Genomic DNA, 18,871 nt, shown 5'->3' with positions numbered 1-18,871 from the left:
TTCATTACCATACTAACTATTTTATTTTACTTAACATTACCATCTCTTATAAGAATTGATGTTCATAATGACTTTCACTCTATCGGTAGCAATCTAATAAGACTCACCAGTATTGCAACTTGATCAATCTTATAAGTAACCCTTCCGTGACCCAAAACTGAAAACGACAAAGTGTTAGAACTTCTGTACCAATCCAAATTACTAACCCATCAAATGACTGTGTCATAACAGCATCAAGTCTTTTTTTCTTTTTTCTACTCAATGTAGGATTACTAATTTATAATAACGTATGAACTCTGTTGTGGAGAGAGGTCATAAAACTGATAAAAGGTGGCCCCAGCAGTTTAATTGTGCAAAAAGGTGGGCTTTTTCTGCCTTGGCCATGCCATACACTTCCAAAAATGTTCAACTTCAATGGCTATTAACAATATTATTTTATGCCAGTGATAGAAATGTTTCTATCCAAAAAATTGGAGGGTAAAAAGCATGGAGAGGACAGCTAAAAATCAAGGCCCCTGGTTCCAAGTTCTTTAACCAAGCTCTCTAATAAAAAAGAATTAAATAAGCAGCTTCAAATGCAATGCTGAATGATGTCCTAGTAAAAGAAGAAAAGAAATTGAAAATTAGAAACTCTTCCCAACAAAAGTGCATTCTACTAAAGCATTATCTTCTCCAAATCTTATCTAGGGTGAGAAATAGCTTTGTGAAAGTTACCTGAGCTTTGCCGTATGATCAGCAATTTGGTAGACTGTACAAAGATAATGCAGAAATAATCACCATTTGATGCGTATCAGAAAAGAAAAGTCATCATATCATAATTGAAAGGAACCAACCTTAGTCACGCCTTATGCCTAGCATTTTCAATGCGAACTCCCACGCCACAATTGTTGCAGCATTAGCAGGAAATGCTCGACTTATAGTAGGACCTAAACCCGCATAGCACCCCTTCAATCCAGCCCTTTGGTAGACCTACAAATAAAGCCACTTTTGGTACATTCTTTTTTGTTGGAATTTTAAATCGAATAGAGATAAAATCAATTTAGAGTATATATGTGAATGCAAACTTTACCTTACAAGTCGGTTTTGTAAGATTGTTTTGTAGGGTTGAGTTAGGCTTAAAGTTGACTTCTTCATTTTTTTTAACATATAAATGATTGGCAATTACAGAGACAATGTTGAAAGATTTAGAGAGCTTACCGAACTCAAGACCCGGAAAGGATTTCTTGGACAGTTTTTGTCAGGGTTTGTCTGAATTAAAGTCTTTGCCACGTCAAGAGGCAAAACCGTCAACCAAAACTGGTAAATAATCAATAAAAACCACAAAAAAGTAATGAAAGAAGCTTCAGTACGGTTAATATACAATACGTTGCCAACTGCAGTAGAAAAAAAACATGTTTAGTTATCAACATGCTTACACCAACGCCACCAAGACCACCAGCAGCAATTCCGATTCCAATATCAACCAGGTTGCTGTAATTGGATGAAGAAACTTTGATATTTGAATGCATTTGATGACGCACATATTCGTAAACACTCATAAAGACAGCATTCCCTATAGATTCTCTAAGCAATGTTGTACAACCTCCACGAAAAATTCCTTTCACCTGAAAGGAATACCGTCAGGTATAACACATTAATCGCGGTTTTGCAGAATCTTACAGAATTTCCTCACCCCTTCAGTTTCTACTGTTTTAAGAGCACAATCAAGGGGACTACTGTATCTACTGGACTTGGGAACCAAAGAGTCAGTGCCTTGTATCTGCATCCTACACTGTAGAAATTCAAATTTTGAATTGGTATTGTTATTAGAGGCAATAAAGGTACCGATGACACTGCAGGTTCACTTTACCTTTATCAGCTCTGTTGGACCTAACACAAAACTGATGATGGCACCACTATAAGCTGCAGATGGTATTATTACTTGTGGCCGTGGTTCCTCACTTTGAACTCCCCCCTAGATTAGTTTATGGAAACAAAGTAGAAAGTATGAACTAAAGCCATACTAAGATTAAAGATAAATCACAAAACAAGTAAAAAGATTATAAACTTTATCACATAAGGAGTGTGCTGATTGATGCAATGCCAAATCAAGATTACAAGCACACCTGAAGGTACATTTTTGTTTGGGAATAAATACCAAAAAATAGTGATCCTTCTACTGCCATCCCAACAAAAGATGATGTTGCTCCTCTATAAAGTCCTTTGATCTGTAAGAGTTAGTACAAAATTAGATTTCAAAAACTCTCAAATCAATTCCCTTGACATCAATGATTGAAACTAAAATGCAAAAACATAACATATTGTTAGACATATTTAAATCATTTATAGACCTCTAGTTAATTTTTTTTCCTTTGAGACAATTACCCATTGACATAATTTTGGTCTCTGTATGCCTTTGAGAGAGTTTCCCATTAACATAATATCAGTCTCTGTGACCAAGTTCAAGAATTCCACCATTATCACTCGGACCCATTCTTCATAATTAAATTGAAATTCAACACAAAATGGGTCCATGCCTTATCTATCTACACTTAAAGCCAATAGACCCTTGGGCGATTGAGTGTCCTAGATACAAAATCATTCATGGGTCTCCAACTAACAAGGTATTAGCTTAAGCTTTTAGGAGAACAATTCTTGGACACAGCAATTGAATAAAAGACAAAATAAAGTATATTTAATCATACTTCACTTATCACCTAAAATCTTCAATATTATAAGACATATTTTACAAGTTAAACCCATTTCTAAAGTTTGGCTCAGGGATCATAAATTCTAACTCTCTTCAATTTTGGAGGAATAACGTATCATAAAACAAAATGTCAAAAGTCACAATGAAAAAAGCATCGGAACAGAATAGAAAGGAAAATAGGAGATTTGGACACATATGTGGCTTCTGAGTTCTGACTGTACAGTATAAGTGAAGTCAAGCATAGCGAGATTTCTACAAATACTTAACAAAATATTACATAAATAGGTTCTAAGAAATACAATCTCCGATTCAGAAATGACATCCTTTCTTCTCATGGAACACAACTTTCCACAGACAGGACAGAAATTTCAGATGGTCAAATAACTTCGTTTCTTATGGCCATGATCACAGTCGCAACTGAGGTCACATCCCTTAATTAAATGATGTGATGGTCTTGTAAATTGTATAATATTCAATCCAAATTACCCAAATGAAATTGAGTACTGTGCCCACTACATGCCTCGTAAAGATAAACTACACCTGACCAGACCTCCAGCTTTTATACACAAGTAAGCATATCAACATGAATTGATACAATTTAGCAGTAGTTTCATATGCCTATGTGGAATTTGAATAAATAACCCATTTTTTTTATCCTTTGGAAGTTGAGTCAAGTAGCCATACTCCTTCTGTCTTTAATATCCTAGCAGTGCAATGCAATCCATTTCTGTACTGAATCATATGTGCTTCTGCATTGTGCTTTTGCAGCATCACCTGTTAAATGGGGAAATAATAGTTTACAGATAGGCTACAATTTTAAAAGTAGATAACTAAAAAATAATTAAACACAATAAAACCATCCTGAAGTCACGAACAAACATGCAAGGAAGAGCCTAAAATAGATATAATTACAAGTATGATGGATAAAAACACTGCAGAAGATCATGAGCCGAATAGAATGACAAAAAGTATGGCCGAATTCTCACAGCAATTAAAGAATTGTGATCAAGGAAGATCGTTCAAAACAAGGTATGTTTGTGATCACTGTTGCATAAATTTAAAATTTCAGAAAATCTCAGCATTTTCATAGCTTATTATTGATATTATCTTGTAAAGTGAATTATTTGAGTAGTCTAATGTTAAGGGGAAGGCAAATTTCTGTAAATATGGATTATATTCTCTAGCTTACATATATGATATTTCTGATCAAGTTAATACAAGCATACCATTTATGTATGTTATAATTATATGAATTAGTGTCATTCCATGTTTGGTTGCAAGTCACATTCTATTCCTATAGTCTTGTTCCTGCTCGTATACCGCAAATTATTTAATCACACACGTACAAAGGAAGCAAGAGAGACAGAGAGGGAAAGTTAAGTTCATTTGTGCCCCTCATGGGAAGCCTAACTATCATTATCTATCACAAAAGCAAACAATTTGATAAAGGAAAGCAGTGCAACAACTTTCACATGCCAAGGAGATGGAAAAATCATTATGTTTCTTTCCTACATCACCTAAGTAATATAGTTTCCTATAATTTTTTCCATTATTTGTTATGGTGTGAGCTTTAGCACAATGGTAAAGTTGCTACCTTGTGACCTAGAAGTCACAGGTTGAGTAAATCTACCCAGCCATAGCCAAGTATGGATTACAAAAGCATATTGTAGGATGTAAGAGTCATGCTAGCCAAGTATAGAAGGCCTAATGATACACTGGCTTAGCCTATCGAGAGAAACCAAAAAGCATCTCACTTTGGAAATTTTAAGAAGGCTTTGGTTGCAAGATTTGAAATTACATTGAAGCTTTTTGATTTGGTTCCTCTCAAGTATAAAAAATTACCCAATGATTAATGTTTAGGGTACTTCCTTGGTGGACTTCAACCGGAGATCAAGCACCAGATTCATAGTTTTCATCTCCAATCCCACATTCAAGCCAAATTCACGAGACATTAAAGAATTGGCTGAATCACACATAGACAGTAGACAATTTATGGGGCATAATTCTAATTGGCAACAAAATAATGTAGGACTGCTTGCAAAAAGTGTCATTTCATCAGGATGGAAGTTCAATGCCAGAGGTGCTTCTTCTAAATCACATGGAGGTTGGAGAAATGGTCAGAATCAAAGCAATTACATGTCATGTTTGGTTAACTCTTTCTGACAAGAATGACTTTACAATAGGCGGTAACGATGAGATTAGGAACAGTGAATGGCAGAAAATAGGAGTTGCTACATCCAGTTAATTGTGTGCATTGTTTACTTCAGTGATATATATAAGATCCGATAGTAGGCGGTTATTAAGTTTTAAGGAGAAGTTAAGGGAAATTCGTATAGAAAAGCCAGTAGAAAAAAGGTTAGCAGAGAAATTGTATTTGGAAGTTCTTCAAACAATGTTATTCTCTATAGGAGTTGCTACATCTCTCGGACAACTTCTGTTATTTCTGCATAATTGGTGTGCCTAAATACCAAATTTCAGTGTTCCATCATGTGCTTATTTCATGAGTATAACAATCACCATTTTTTTCACCATTAATATCATAATACTTATACACGCTTAATTTATTCAGAATGATTAACAACAAAGCCCGGACATGAATTAGACAAACAATTCATGAATAGATCTGGATCATCATGTCACCCCAAAATAGCACATAAGTTACCATTTTTACCATCCTATTCAAAAACCAGCAGTTGTCAGTTAAAAGGCCAAGAAAAGTAGAACTTGGTCATTAAGCTAGTTAAGTAATACTGACAAGCTCAACACAATCACATATACCATACCCGCTTAAAAGTTAACGGTGGTTTCAATCAGCCAATAAACGATGAACAATGGCAAAACTAACCACATTAAGTTTCAACCCGAAAAAAATGACAACGAAAAATGAACCCTATGGAAAATTGAGATCTAAAATTGTTTTATGCTTGCGCAGAAAAATGGAAGTTGAAATTAGAGCACCCCATTTTAAATTTCAAACTTACGTAGTACATACAAAAGTACCAAACACCATTTTCAACAGCCAAGAACCAGCATTGGGCAGAACATTAATACACCAAAATAAAAAGACAAGTATCAAATAATGTATCAAACGGAGGCGCTAATTAAAATCAAAGGGGTCAATAAAAGTTGATAAAAATTTAACCTTGACGGTGTCAAATGGGTGGCCAGAGGCTACAGCGGCAACACCGGCGAGACAGCCAGCAACATATTCCTTGTACCCTGAACCTGAAATCTCCTCCATGGCTCTCACTTGCTTGAACCTAGAATTGGTATTATCAGCTACATACGAACTACGTTGTTTGTTACTATCCGAACCAATTATCACCACGTGCTAATCGTTGACCGCCAGAGTGTGTAAGAGTTAAAGCCGCGGTGGCTGAAAACACTGTTGAGGTTTCTGGGCCAAGTTCTCAAATAAACAAGGATGGTGATGTTAGGCCTGTGACAGAAGAAAAAACCATTACAGTTGAGGGTGAGAAAGAGTATTTAAAACAATCAAAAAGTATATTAAATTTAAATAAGTTTAAAATCTCTAATACATCATTCATTTTTATTTTAAGAATTTGATAATTCATGTTAATATTAGATATTTAAAAAACTAAATATTTTAATTTAATTATATTATGTTATTTGTGTCAGTTTAATTATTATAAGACACTTAAATCAAATTACTTAATTTATAAGATATATATTTTTAGAATAAATTATTAGATAGTACAAATACAAATTTACTTTGTATTATTAGCTAGCTTTAAAAACAAATCCAGACCCATCACGGGTTGGTAAGTACAAGAAGATGACTCAATTTTAAAAAATAATTTATAATTCGTTGTTTTCTTTTCAATATACTTTTTATCTAACATGAAAGTTGAAACTAAATTTTAAATTATTAAAATAATTATGATAAAAATATCATATTAATATGTATATAATAATCCTAAAATGTGTTAATAAACACATGAATATATATATATATATATATATATATATATATATATATATATAACTGTAAATAATAATTTTAAATATTATATTAACACCAAACATAAACACAATTTATAAATAGCATGCAAATAAAATCTAAACTATTTTAAAGGTGTATCCAATACATACGTCTTACGCACATATCAGATATGTGTATCAGATATGATACGTATCCGATACGTCGATATATTTATTTTTAAAATAGTAGGATACGATTAGATTAATGATAAATACATGATATATGAATATTGAAAGTTTTACAATAATTCTTATAAACATAATAAATATACGATTGTTAATGTGTGAATCCAAATTTTCTAATTTGAGACAATTTATTATGGTAACTAAAACCTGATAGCTAATGTTAGTGACAAATTTAAAAATCAATTCATAATTGAAACTATTGTAATTATCAATTTAGAGACCAGTTATAATTTTTTAGAACTATTTTAGTTGTCAAATTTGTCACTATATAATGACTAATTATTTTTTGTTACTAAAATTTATTAATATTCAAAAATTGTATTGTAATGTACTACGATTTTATAAATTAGATATTTTATTAGTAATTATTGTTAAAGTATCCTAAAATATCGGACACAATACGTATGAGACACGGATACATGACCTAAATCGAAAGCGTCTTACAGTTAAAATAGGCTAATTAAATTTCAAAATCATCTTAGACATAAAATATTCCCCAAAATCATATAAATGCAAATTTTAAACTATCAAACATCAAATCATTGAAGTCTTATATCCGTATGTAATATTGGAGTTAGTGTTTTGAACAGAGAAATCCAAACTTCATAAGTATTTTCTTTATCTCATTTACAATAAGAAAAATAATTAAATTAATTTTATTTGTGAATTAAGAATAATCTCAAGAATGTCACAGTAATGATCTCAAAATTTACTAAATCTTTTTATTATAGTCATTACATACTTTTGAATCATTAGTTTTTGCATTTTCTTGCGATAAATATTTAATTTTTCCAAACTTGCGTGAAAATAACAATTAGAAGTTATGTAGCCTTCCACTAAAACAAATAGAGATAGATGTGTTTGGTTATTTTCTGAAAATCAATTTTGAGTTGAATTGATTTATTTGGATAAGCAACAATTAGTTGCTTATCTTTAAACGTTTTGATATTCAAATTGATTTTGAAATCAAACATACAATAATTCTATGATGAAAAATTAATTTTACGTCAAAATAAGCGAAATCAAACACATACATAAAAATATCTTCTTTAGGTCAACAATGGCCAGTTAAGATTATCTGCTTTTTTTAACTTCGAAGCTGCACTCTTTATATTTGTTTACTAACTTATATTTAGTGAATTTAGTTGAAATTTTATTTATTTACGTTACACTTTATTTTACTCTTTAAGTTCTAGGAGGTAACAAAATGTGAATATTTATATATGCTTTAATTTTTTATAATTTTTATTAAATATTAAATATGTATTACATATTGTACCCATATTTTGCATTGTGACATATGCTTACATCGACTTTACCTTCGTTGAATGAAATAACATTAATATTTATTTCTTTATGGTAATATTACGTTTTGTTTTAAATAGAAGAATAACATAATATGGTTATTTATTCAATTTAATTATTTATTAAGTTTTCTTTTTCTTTTTTGAGTATACAATATTATTTTATTTTATTTTATCTATTCATAAAGCATGTCATTATTTTCTTTAATCTTTTATGCATAATAAAACATGTCTTATTTTCAACATTGTACTAATTAACCTATTTTTAATAAGAAAAAAAAAACTTGCTAAACATTATAGTCAAATTAAGGAATCTCGATGAAGAGTGATAAGGTGGTTTAGTGGTTAAAAGGAAAAGAAAGGAGGGGAATGTCATGACTTTGATCTCTCTTGCTAACAATATGGAGAAATAAGGTTGGTTTGGTGAGGTTTAGAAGGTAGGGTGGAAGAAGTTGTGGGTTCAACTCCCCTACTAACAAAAACAATTGTAGATCAAGAAAAAAAAAGAATCTCGACAATGTAAAACCCTTTAAAAGAAAAAATATAAGCTTGTTTATTTTTAAAAAACTCAAACACAGTAAATCAAAACAAAAGCTCAAAAGTTTTTTTTTCTAAATATGAATCCTTTCTCCCCATCTTCATCTTCTATCTTTTCTTGTTCACTTACATTCTATTGTCTCCTTAATTAGAGCTGGGGTTACAATCGCCATGGAGCCTCTTCAAGTCTAACCGAATGAAATCTCCTTTTGGGTAAGTTGAAATTTCATCTCCCTTCGACATCTATTATGATTTGGGCAATACATGTGGTCTCTTTGGGCTTGCATGTGCTTCTAGCAGCTTTAGTTTCACTCTTTGCTAACTATTGTTTTATTGGTTTAGTTCAATAGTCTTTCCATTATTGATAGGTTGAGATAGAACTTTCAAAAGTTTGAAGTTAGTTAGGACTTTTTGAGTGTTTGGCAATTATGTCAGGTAAGGGAAGCTAGGTTTTCTATTGAATTTTAGTGTGATTTTATCATCTTAGTAATGAATGTGATGTTATATGTTGAATTTGATGAAAATTATCTTGAGTTGCTTGTTATTTGGTTGTGCTTGGTCTTGATTTAGGGAAAAACTTAAATATATATTTTGAGGAATTGGGTGTTGTCACGAATTCTGTAAACCATTTGTAATAAAAAACACTGAAAGAAAGGTACTTAATTAGTCAATTACTCAGGTGCAATTTTTCACCAGATTGTTGTTCTGATCACCATCGAGTGATGTTGTACTGCTGTTTGGCACCACTATGATAGTGGCCACTGACTTGGTGTCCTCGAGCGCCACTTCTGGATTGTCAGGCGCTAGCAAGTCAGAGGGTTCAAGGGGTTGTAGCGTCAAACACCACTTTTCTAGTGTCGGGCACCACTTTTCTAATGTCGGGCGCCACCCTATTTTTCAGCACTACATCCTCTTGATAAAGTGATGATTCTTGCTTAGTTAACGGTCAGATCGAGCTAGAATTTTGACAGCCGATCCTAGACACGTCATTCTTCACTTTGACCGTGTGAGATTTTTGTTTTGAAGTTTGTGGTTAGAAAAATGGTCTTCCATTTTGATGTACTTTATGTATGTATATGTTTGAGATTGTAATTGATTGAGATGAAGTTATTGATATGTGAATATGTAAATATGATTATGGATGTATATGATTATGAAAGCATTGTTGTGAAACTGTGATGATAATGGATTTGTTAATATATACAAGCATTGTATGTGTTTGACGTAATTCTATGGGTCTCATGGGAAGATTTCATGGTGGTGTTATTTTAGTGTATGCATTAGACTATGGACTCAAGTAAGGTGACATTATGAAACTCTAATGATCATTCACACTCAAATATACTAGAATGGATCATGAGGTGAGAGTAGGAGGAGGTCCTAGTCTATGACAAGATAATGGCTTAGATAATGATGAATTAACCTTGTATGTGATAAGGTTTCAATGGCTCTGCAAAGCAGTAGAGGCTACCACAAGTGCAAGACTCTAGTGATTTCAAAATGTCTGTATCCAGATAATTGAGTTTAGTGTCAACTGTTTGTGTGCAATTATGTGAATTATTGTAGTTTGTCCATGGATGACTTATGATTGATATGGTTTAAGTGGTCTTAGGATAACTCTTAGTTTACCCTTGCTTTTTGTGGTCTTGTGCTGTTTTCTTCTTTTGTGATGATTTATGGTAGGAGCAGATAAAGATGCATATTTAGAGACACCTATGAAGGATGAGAAGTTTATAGTCAGAGTTGTAAGATTATAGGGGATTTATGAGTGATTAGTATGTTCAGTAAATGAATATGTTTGTAGGTTTGATATTGTTGTATAAATGGTGTATTTGTATAGTCTGAACTTTTGAATAATAGTATTAATACATTTTTTATTTTATTAATTTATCTTTGAATATTATTATGAAATGTTTTATTTTATTAGTTTTATACTATTAAAATGGCATGTTATAGATGTTAACAATATTAAAAATACTAATTACAATGTATTATAGCAAGACTCAAATTAAAATTGAAATAATACAATGCAGGTAGATAAATAAATTTTATTATTTTTAATTAATTTTTTCATATTATATATGATGTATTTTAAGTCTATCTTTATTTTATTTTAAATATACTTGTTCTATTTATAAATATATTATTATTACTTTATTTTAAATTTAAATAGAAATATTTTGTAGGTTATAATATGAAAATAAGTAGAATAAGTAAAATAAATAGAATTGAAATAAATTATATAGAAAAGATAAAATTTATCAGTAAAAACTAAAATTTATATAAACTAAAATATCCTCTATCACACTAAAATTTATCAATTACACTTATATATATATATATATATATATATATATATATATATCGGCTATTGATAATTTTGCCAAAAGAACTTATAATATAAAGTTATTGAAAACTACTAGTTTTAACCAAATTATTGAAAACTGCAAGGTACAATATTAAACGTAAATTAGTAATGAAAAAGTGAATACAACATGAAATTGTCTTATTTATTTTACATAATAAATATATTACACAATTGAATTAAATACTTAAAAAGAGTATACTTATCTCAATTCATAATATTTTTCATTTATTTTCTATCTTAATTAATATTTTAATATCTTAAGTGCAAAATTTTACAAAATTCAATGTTTACACTACAAGAAAATTCTCAATTAAAAATCAATTTTAGAAACAAAAAATAGTTTATTCCTATAGTGACCAATTTAGATACTAATTTACAAAATTAAAAATTATTGATTAATAAAATAGTTACTATTATAAATAAAAGGTCATAATTGATCATTAATTAATTATAGATTAATTTATAAACTAATTCATTTTGATAGTCAGAATTTAGGTAATTAATTTTTAATGACCAATTTTCTTTGGTAGCCAAAACCATGATAACTAATTTTAGAGATCAATTTAGGGACTAATTATAATTTTTTTTATTCATAATAGTGACTATTTTAATAACCAATAATTTTTGGTTTTATAAATTGATTACTATAAATAATAATAATTATTTGTCACTAAAAATTGAATACTATTTAGAAATTTCCTTGTAATGTTATTAATTATTCTTAATTAGAGCTAACATTGGTTAGCAGGACCCATAATGCTAACAAGTGCCCTCTTAATTGTAAACAAAGTTTTGCAACCTTAATGCTAACCGGAATACATTATTTAAGGTATAACTAATAATCAATGATTCTATTATATTTATATTAAAATTTAAAACATATTAACTTCACTAATTAAAAATATTAATTCATAAGTGTTATGCAACTATAATTGAATTTGATAAATGAATTTTGACCTCAATAATTATTCATAAAAATTTACTTTATTTAGAGGACAAAAATATTCATAAGTTATAATTGATAATTTATTTGATGTAAACAAAAAAAAGTTAGAAAAAAAATTAAATAATAAAATAATTTTAGATGTTTATAATTTTGTTATTTGATAATTGATATACAGAATGATTACTTTTTTTTTTTATTTTCGTTGTTGCTTTCTTTGTTAATTAAATATTTTTTATATTTAATTATATTTTACTTTTTAACCGTATTAAAACAAAAGAGAAACAATTAAAATAGAAGGAGAAACGATAGAAGAAAGTTAAAATAATTTAATTATTTAATTTTTTTTAATTTTTTTTCATCAGATAAATTATCAATTGTTATATATTACTTATGGACATTAAAGTAAAATTATATCAATGATTAATAAGTCAGAATTCATTTAATATCTTAATTAATAATTTTTTTCAAAATTCAATGTTTATTAATTATTTTTAATGACTGTCCAAACGTTTTTTATATTATTTATAATATTATACTGTTTAATTATACCATAATAAATATTACATTAAATGAATGTTTAAGATATCTTAATTACAGCATCATACATATTACAACTGTTATAACACCCTTATTTTAAGAATAAAAAATATATAAAACACTGTCAAATGAAGAAAGATTAATTTATTTTGAAACTTCTTTTTCAACAATTAAATTAAACATTAATTAGAAGGTAGATTTGACTTTTATATAAGAACAAAAATGGTACCAAAATATTTAAAATAATATGTACAGTATAACTTTAAAAGAAATAAATTAAACATATTGTCTTTCACAATATATTCATCTAAAATACGTAAATGTCTCTGACATCTTACATGTGGCATGTTCTTGTTGGCTACAACAATAACATCTAGGTACAAGTCACTCTCACAATAATGTATATGTATTATTATTTTTACACTCTATAAATTTTCATATCTTCAATTTTTCTTATAAAATCTAAAAATTAATTTTTTTAATAACTAAAATACTTTTAAAAATGGGTTTTAGTATCAACAGAAAAACATTTTACATACGTAGCACCTTGGCACTTTCTGTTTCTCTGTCTGTGAAAGCGTTACTAAACTCTCACTGCACCAACTTAGTACTTGTTTCTCATCGTGGCACTGCTAGTTGCGAATCGTTTTAAGCTTTCATTTCGTTCGTAGGTTTTTGTCGGAGACAAAATAATGTCTGCAGCTGAGCGTCGTCCTCGAAACGGCCACGAGCAACCCCGTGAAGACGTGCAACACGCAGAAGGAGTTGGTATATGGAATTTTCCTCTGAATATCTGTGTTTTGGATTTTCGTAACTGCTTCCTCCATTTTAATCTGAATTGTAATGACTCATTGTATGTAATCTTCATTTTCTTTTCTTGTTTCTGTGTTTTCTCCAGAATCAGATTCTTCGATGGGAGACGAAGACGAGGACGAGAGCGAGGACGAGTACGTTAAACTAATTCATCCGTATATGCTTTTCTTACTTTGCGATTTTCCTTTTCTGGTTTGCTTATCGATTTTTCTGCCGGGTGTGATTAGTTTCATGTCTATTCTATGGTTTAATTGTCGGATTTCGATAATGTTGATGTAGTTTCTGCTCATTTACAAGTGATGCATCCATTCTCATTCTCTTGTGCTTTTCTAAGGCTCTTTATTAATTGGTTACTTCGCGACTAATGTGGTCCTTTTGGTCGCTCTATCTGCTGCTTGAATTTCCATGTTGATTTGATTCTGCCTCAGTGTGTGATTCATTTTTTGCCATCATTTTTTTTTTCTGCCTTTCAGTGGTATTTGAGTTTGGCCATGGTTTCGTCGCATATATTTAACGATCCATGCGCTGTGTTGTGCTTTTCTGGTTTTGGATGGTTGATTGAGTTCTTGCTGAGATGATTAGCTTCGTTAACTTTAGCACGAGTTCATATTTATGTACAGTGGTGGATCCATAAACATGAAGAGACAAATCAGGAACTTGAACATTGAATTTTTATATTATATTCTAGCAAAAAAGTAACTTAGGTATTCCATAAGAAATTACCATGTGCCTCTTCTTCCTAGGGCAAGGACTGAGAATTTATCATTAATAGAAGATTAGATATTATTGTTTGCTAATGTTATTGTATGGGTGTTTATTTACAGATATATAACTATAGATTTGTCAGATTTCAAGGAATTGAAGTGTGCTATCTGCCTGGGTATGTAATTTAACTCATCCCTGTTTTTTTTATTCTTTGCCAAAAAATTTTGTTGTTCCACAAATATGGTATACTTACTCTAATTATGAATATGATAACTTTGATGAAAGTTTTGTTTAGCAAGGTAAGAAAACAATTAGTTCTAATGCTTTTTACTTGGTAGGATAATCATTAATGTTAGCAATAGAAAGATAATCAACTCAAAAATCTGCATTCGTAAGCTCCCTTTATTATGTGTCGTTAAAATTTCATTAGATTTTAGTAAAGATTTTACGTGTTACGTATAGTTATTGCCTAGTCCAGAATGAGAATTGCCTGGCGTTATTATAATGCACTTATCACCTGACGTGGGTTGGGTAAATGAAATTCTCATATAAATAATTTTGGAAAAACAAATCAATTTCATTACTAAATTATGGTGTTAATAATACACCTATTTAATCGCAATTGCATAAAAATTCTTACAACATTCTTTGTATTTATTTGTAATTATTGTTGTTTTTTTTTCTTTCTTTTATGTGATTTTATAAATTCCATAGGTTTAACATTTATAATTCAAAAATGAAGTAAAATTCAATAATATATATGTAACTATTTATCCTAATTTTGAACATGTGAATTGTTAAATGTATTCTCTCCTTTGTCAATATGTCATCCACATATAACAATAGTGTAACCAATTTTCCTTCTAGGATTTTTCTTTGAAACAAACACATTGGTTTGCAAATGTTCTATTATATAGTTTCAGTCATCATGAAAAAGTCAAATTTTTTTCAAATTTGTTATATTAATACACTACTAAAGAAAATCATATTTTTTGTCAATTTTATTTTAAATTTTTTGACTCATTTATAAGTGAATCGAGTTATGTTTACTTATTAAATGACCAATTCGTGATGGGTCGGATCAAATCGGGTCAGACGACCCATTTTCACAACTCTGGTAACAATTTTTTGTTTCTTTTGCATATGCCACTTTTTCAAGCATATATGAAATAGCTTCAGAATTATTGTTTTTCTTTCCTGGAATTTTAGCTTGTATCTAATAATCTTGATGACATATTTTTAGTTAAGTTTTGAAAATGAATCTATCTCAGTAAATATATAGATGACAACTTTTAATGCATATCTCAGTAAAGATTTTGTTAGTGTCTGCATGGATGAATTTTTTATGACAAAGACGATTCAAATGCATCATCTTAAGCATTTTTTATTTGCTTTCCTAATTATAAAGTGATATAGTAAAAGATAATTTATTTCATTATATGTGTAGGAATCATCCGAAATACGAGAACAGTGACGGAATGCCTTCATCGATTCTGCAAAGAATGCATCGAAAAATCCATGCGCCTAGGGTTGGTACTGCAACCTGTGCTATTTATCTCATAGATTTAGTTGGGTTGTGGTGTACCTCTTCTAACAAATTCGAACTTGTTTCACTACAGTATCAATGAATGCCCTATTTGCCGTGTGCATGTTCCTAGTCGACGCTCATTGAGAGAAGATCCAAATTTTGATAAATTAATTGCTGCTCTTGTGCCAGATATTGATAAATACGAGGAACAGGTAAGGTGGAGATGTTGCATCTTGGATTGATAAAACTGTTTCTGTATATAACAAACTTCATGGACTTGGTTTTCTGTTTCAGGAGGCATTGGGTTTTGTTGAGGATCATGATAAAGAGGTTCCACTGTACTCACACATTTTCTAATTGTTTGCAGTTAATACTTGAGGAATTGGCTTGTAATAATATTAATGATTAAAATGTTTATCTTTTGTGAGAAGATGGAGGCTTCAAGTGTGGAGAATGTTCCATGTGAAACAGAAGCATCGGATAGAACAGAGAAGGCAAGGGCAATAGCTGTAGCTTTTGACAGGATGAGGAAGTCTAAAGGTAAAGATGTGAAGAGGGATCGCAGAAAGCTGAAAAATAATGCAGGTGATCAAGTTCAGGTATCCATTGAAAATGAGGCTTTGAATGATAGTGATGAGAAGACAGAAAACGGGACAAGAAAAGATGAAGGAGAAACACAAATTCCACAGGAATCTGCTACAATCGATGTGGATAGAGAAATAACTTCATCTGCAAATCTTCACCAGAGCAACACCCTACTCAGTCACCAGGTATTTAAGTAAATATCATTTCTTTGTATGGTTGAAGAACTTGAAACACATTGATGAAACATTTCTTTTAATTTACAGGAAAGGACAAAACAAGAAATAAGTAAAAATATGAGCAGTTTAGAAATATTAACCAATGATTATGCTCATATTGAGGAGGAGAATGATGATGTTGGAGGTGTACAATCTGTGGGATTAGGAAGTGTTCATAACGTTACGTTTCAATCCACTACAAAATTAAGTGAGAGTTTCTCAAATTTTGATTCAGCTGCCAACCCTAAACTGAAGGAAGAAGTAAGTAGTTTAAAGGAGAAGCTAGCTATAGTTGAAGAAAATTTCAAAACACTAAAAAGTGTTATGCTTGGGTACATAAAAATGAAAGAAGGACATATTCCTTCAGAATTGATTACTCTATTTGGTGATACTACTAATGCAGCTGTAAGTAATTCGTTATCTGTTTTAAATTAAACTATACTGTTTAATAATTGAATGAAATTTAATATAATATACATATTTATCAATGAGGCTGACATGATGTTGTTTTTGTCATAGGATAAAAGAAGTGGATAAGATGCTCCAACAGACAAAGAAGAACTTAGAACGGGTCATTTATCATAGACGGTCATGGAGTATGTCATTTATGTATGGAGTTAAATTTTGTGTCCTTTTGTTGAAGGATATACGACATATTTTGGTTTTTAGTTTTGGTTGATTTATGAAATGTGTTTAATGATATTGCCAACTTCTTTACTCACATTCTCTTGATGGCAAGAGAATATGTTTATCTGATTTTATTTTTGCCCATTTCATTTCTTTTTCTTTATTTCTTCCTCCATATGATTTTTTTGAAAAAAAAAGCTTTTTTTTTTTTACTGAATTTCAGTTTCTTATAATAAGAATAGAGAATAAATAGTCAATAACATATTTTATTCAGTAGAAGAAAATGGGTTCTTACCAAAAAAAAAAATGTGGTTTTGAAGTTGATCAATAATACATGGATCTAACTTATTAACATGCTAACAAAATATATAAATAAATTAAAATATATCAATAAAATAACAAAGTTTGTTAAATATATAAATAAAGTTTAAGTGCCCAAATTAAAAATAACAAAGTCGACGCAACATAAGAGATATTTATAATATTGTTTTACGGATAATTTATCAATAAAATAAAGTAAGGATAAATAAGTTTTAAGACTTTTTCATTATGTGAATGGAATTGTTTAAGACGTGTTTTAAAAATATGCATATTTGCTAGAGAAAAATCCAATTTAATAACTCACCCTTTATCGATTTTTTTATGCTTCCAAGTTTTTTCCCGTTGATGTTGTTAATCTAAGATCAACTATTACTTGACGTGTTTTTCATTCTTATACAAGCAAATATAACCGATCAGATGGTCTTATAAAAAATGGGTATCATTAGAGATTTAGTCAACAAATACACAGATATTTAGAAATTTATAATTTTATTTAAAAAAAAATCAATACAACGCAATTAATGAATAAAAGAAAGTTGTAAAGTAACGAGTCAAAAACAATTAATATTTTGTTGTTGTAATAAATATCATATTAAATTTATTCTGTGATGTACTGACAACTTGGGTCATGTAGTCGTGTCCGACACGTATCCGTATCCGATATTTTAGAATATTTTATCGATACTTATTAATGAAATATCTAATTGTTAAAGTCGTAGTACACTATAAGAAAATTTTTGAATAGTGACAAATTTTAATGACAAAATAATTAATTAATATATAGTGACCAATTTAAAAACTAAAATTATTGTGAACTAAAATAGTTCTAAAAAAATATAATTGGTCTCTAAATTGATAATTAAAATAGTTTCTATTATGAATTAATTTCTAAATTGGTCACTAACATTAACTACCAAGTTTTGACTACTAAAATAATCGGTTTCTAAATTAGTCATTAACATTATTTATTAAGTTTTTGACTACTAAAATAATTAGTCTCTAAGTAGGAAATTGATCTCTAACATATTTTTTGTTACTAAAATTAGTTATTTGTTAAGAGTTTTATTGTAGTGGTACTTTTATGATGACAATAATTTATATTTTTTATGTTGACAATTTTAGTTAATATAGTTTTATTTTGGATTCACACATAAAAGTTATATATTTATTATGTTTTTAATAATTATTATACACTTTTCGATACTCATAAATCACGTATTCATCATGTATCGTATCCTATTATTTTAAAAAATAAAAGTATCAATGTATCATATACGTGTTGTATCTGATACATGCATCGTATATATGTATCATAGAATATATTTGATAATATTATTGTTGCGATATAGTTTTATTTTAAAAAATATCAATACAATACAATTAATGAATAAAAGAAAGTTGTAAAGTAACGAGTCAAAAACAATTAATATTTTGTTGTTGTAATAAATATTTTATTAAATATATTTGATAATATTATTGCTGCATTGATTATTGTAATAAATTTACAC

At 29.4% G+C, this 18,871-nt stretch overlaps 2 protein-coding genes across 2 annotated transcripts; one reads left to right on the top strand and one right to left on the bottom strand.

Annotated features, from left to right (window-relative positions):
- Window positions 1–267: 267 nt before the first annotated feature.
- On the bottom strand, window positions 268–6,155 carry MBAC1 (Mitochondrial substrate carrier family protein). Its single transcript, XM_028061250.2, has 10 exons — window positions 5,832–6,155; window positions 3,374–3,463; window positions 2,106–2,207; window positions 1,850–1,954; window positions 1,673–1,771; window positions 1,416–1,604; window positions 1,198–1,296; window positions 834–969; window positions 715–748; window positions 268–595 (listed from the first exon to the last, which is right to left on the bottom strand). Exons 1-8 carry the CDS (start codon window positions 5,928–5,930, stop codon window positions 835–837), a joined length of 918 nt encoding a protein of 305 aa, XP_027917051.1. The 5' UTR covers window positions 5,931–6,155; the 3' UTR covers window positions 268–595; window positions 715–748; window position 834.
- A 7,294-nt stretch (window positions 6,156–13,449) lies between these two features.
- LOC114178863 (uncharacterized) lies at window positions 13,450–17,177 on the top strand. The gene is made up of 8 exons (XM_028064987.2): window positions 13,450–13,516; window positions 14,207–14,262; window positions 15,535–15,616; window positions 15,707–15,827; window positions 15,910–15,945; window positions 16,047–16,385; window positions 16,464–16,820; window positions 16,935–17,177. Exons 1-8 carry the CDS (start codon window positions 13,482–13,484, stop codon window positions 16,950–16,952), a joined length of 1,044 nt encoding a protein of 347 aa, XP_027920788.2. The 5' UTR covers window positions 13,450–13,481; the 3' UTR covers window positions 16,953–17,177.
- Window positions 17,178–18,871: the final 1,694 nt, after the last annotated feature.

This window comes from Vigna unguiculata, chromosome 3 (assembly GCF_037176805.1).
Source record: "Vigna unguiculata cultivar grain cowpea cultivar isolate G323 ecotype 2 chromosome 3, ASM3717680v1, whole genome shotgun sequence".
Lineage (NCBI taxonomy): Eukaryota > Viridiplantae > Streptophyta > Magnoliopsida > Fabales > Fabaceae > Vigna > Vigna unguiculata.
This window is presented reverse-complemented; position numbering and strand designations above follow the sequence as displayed.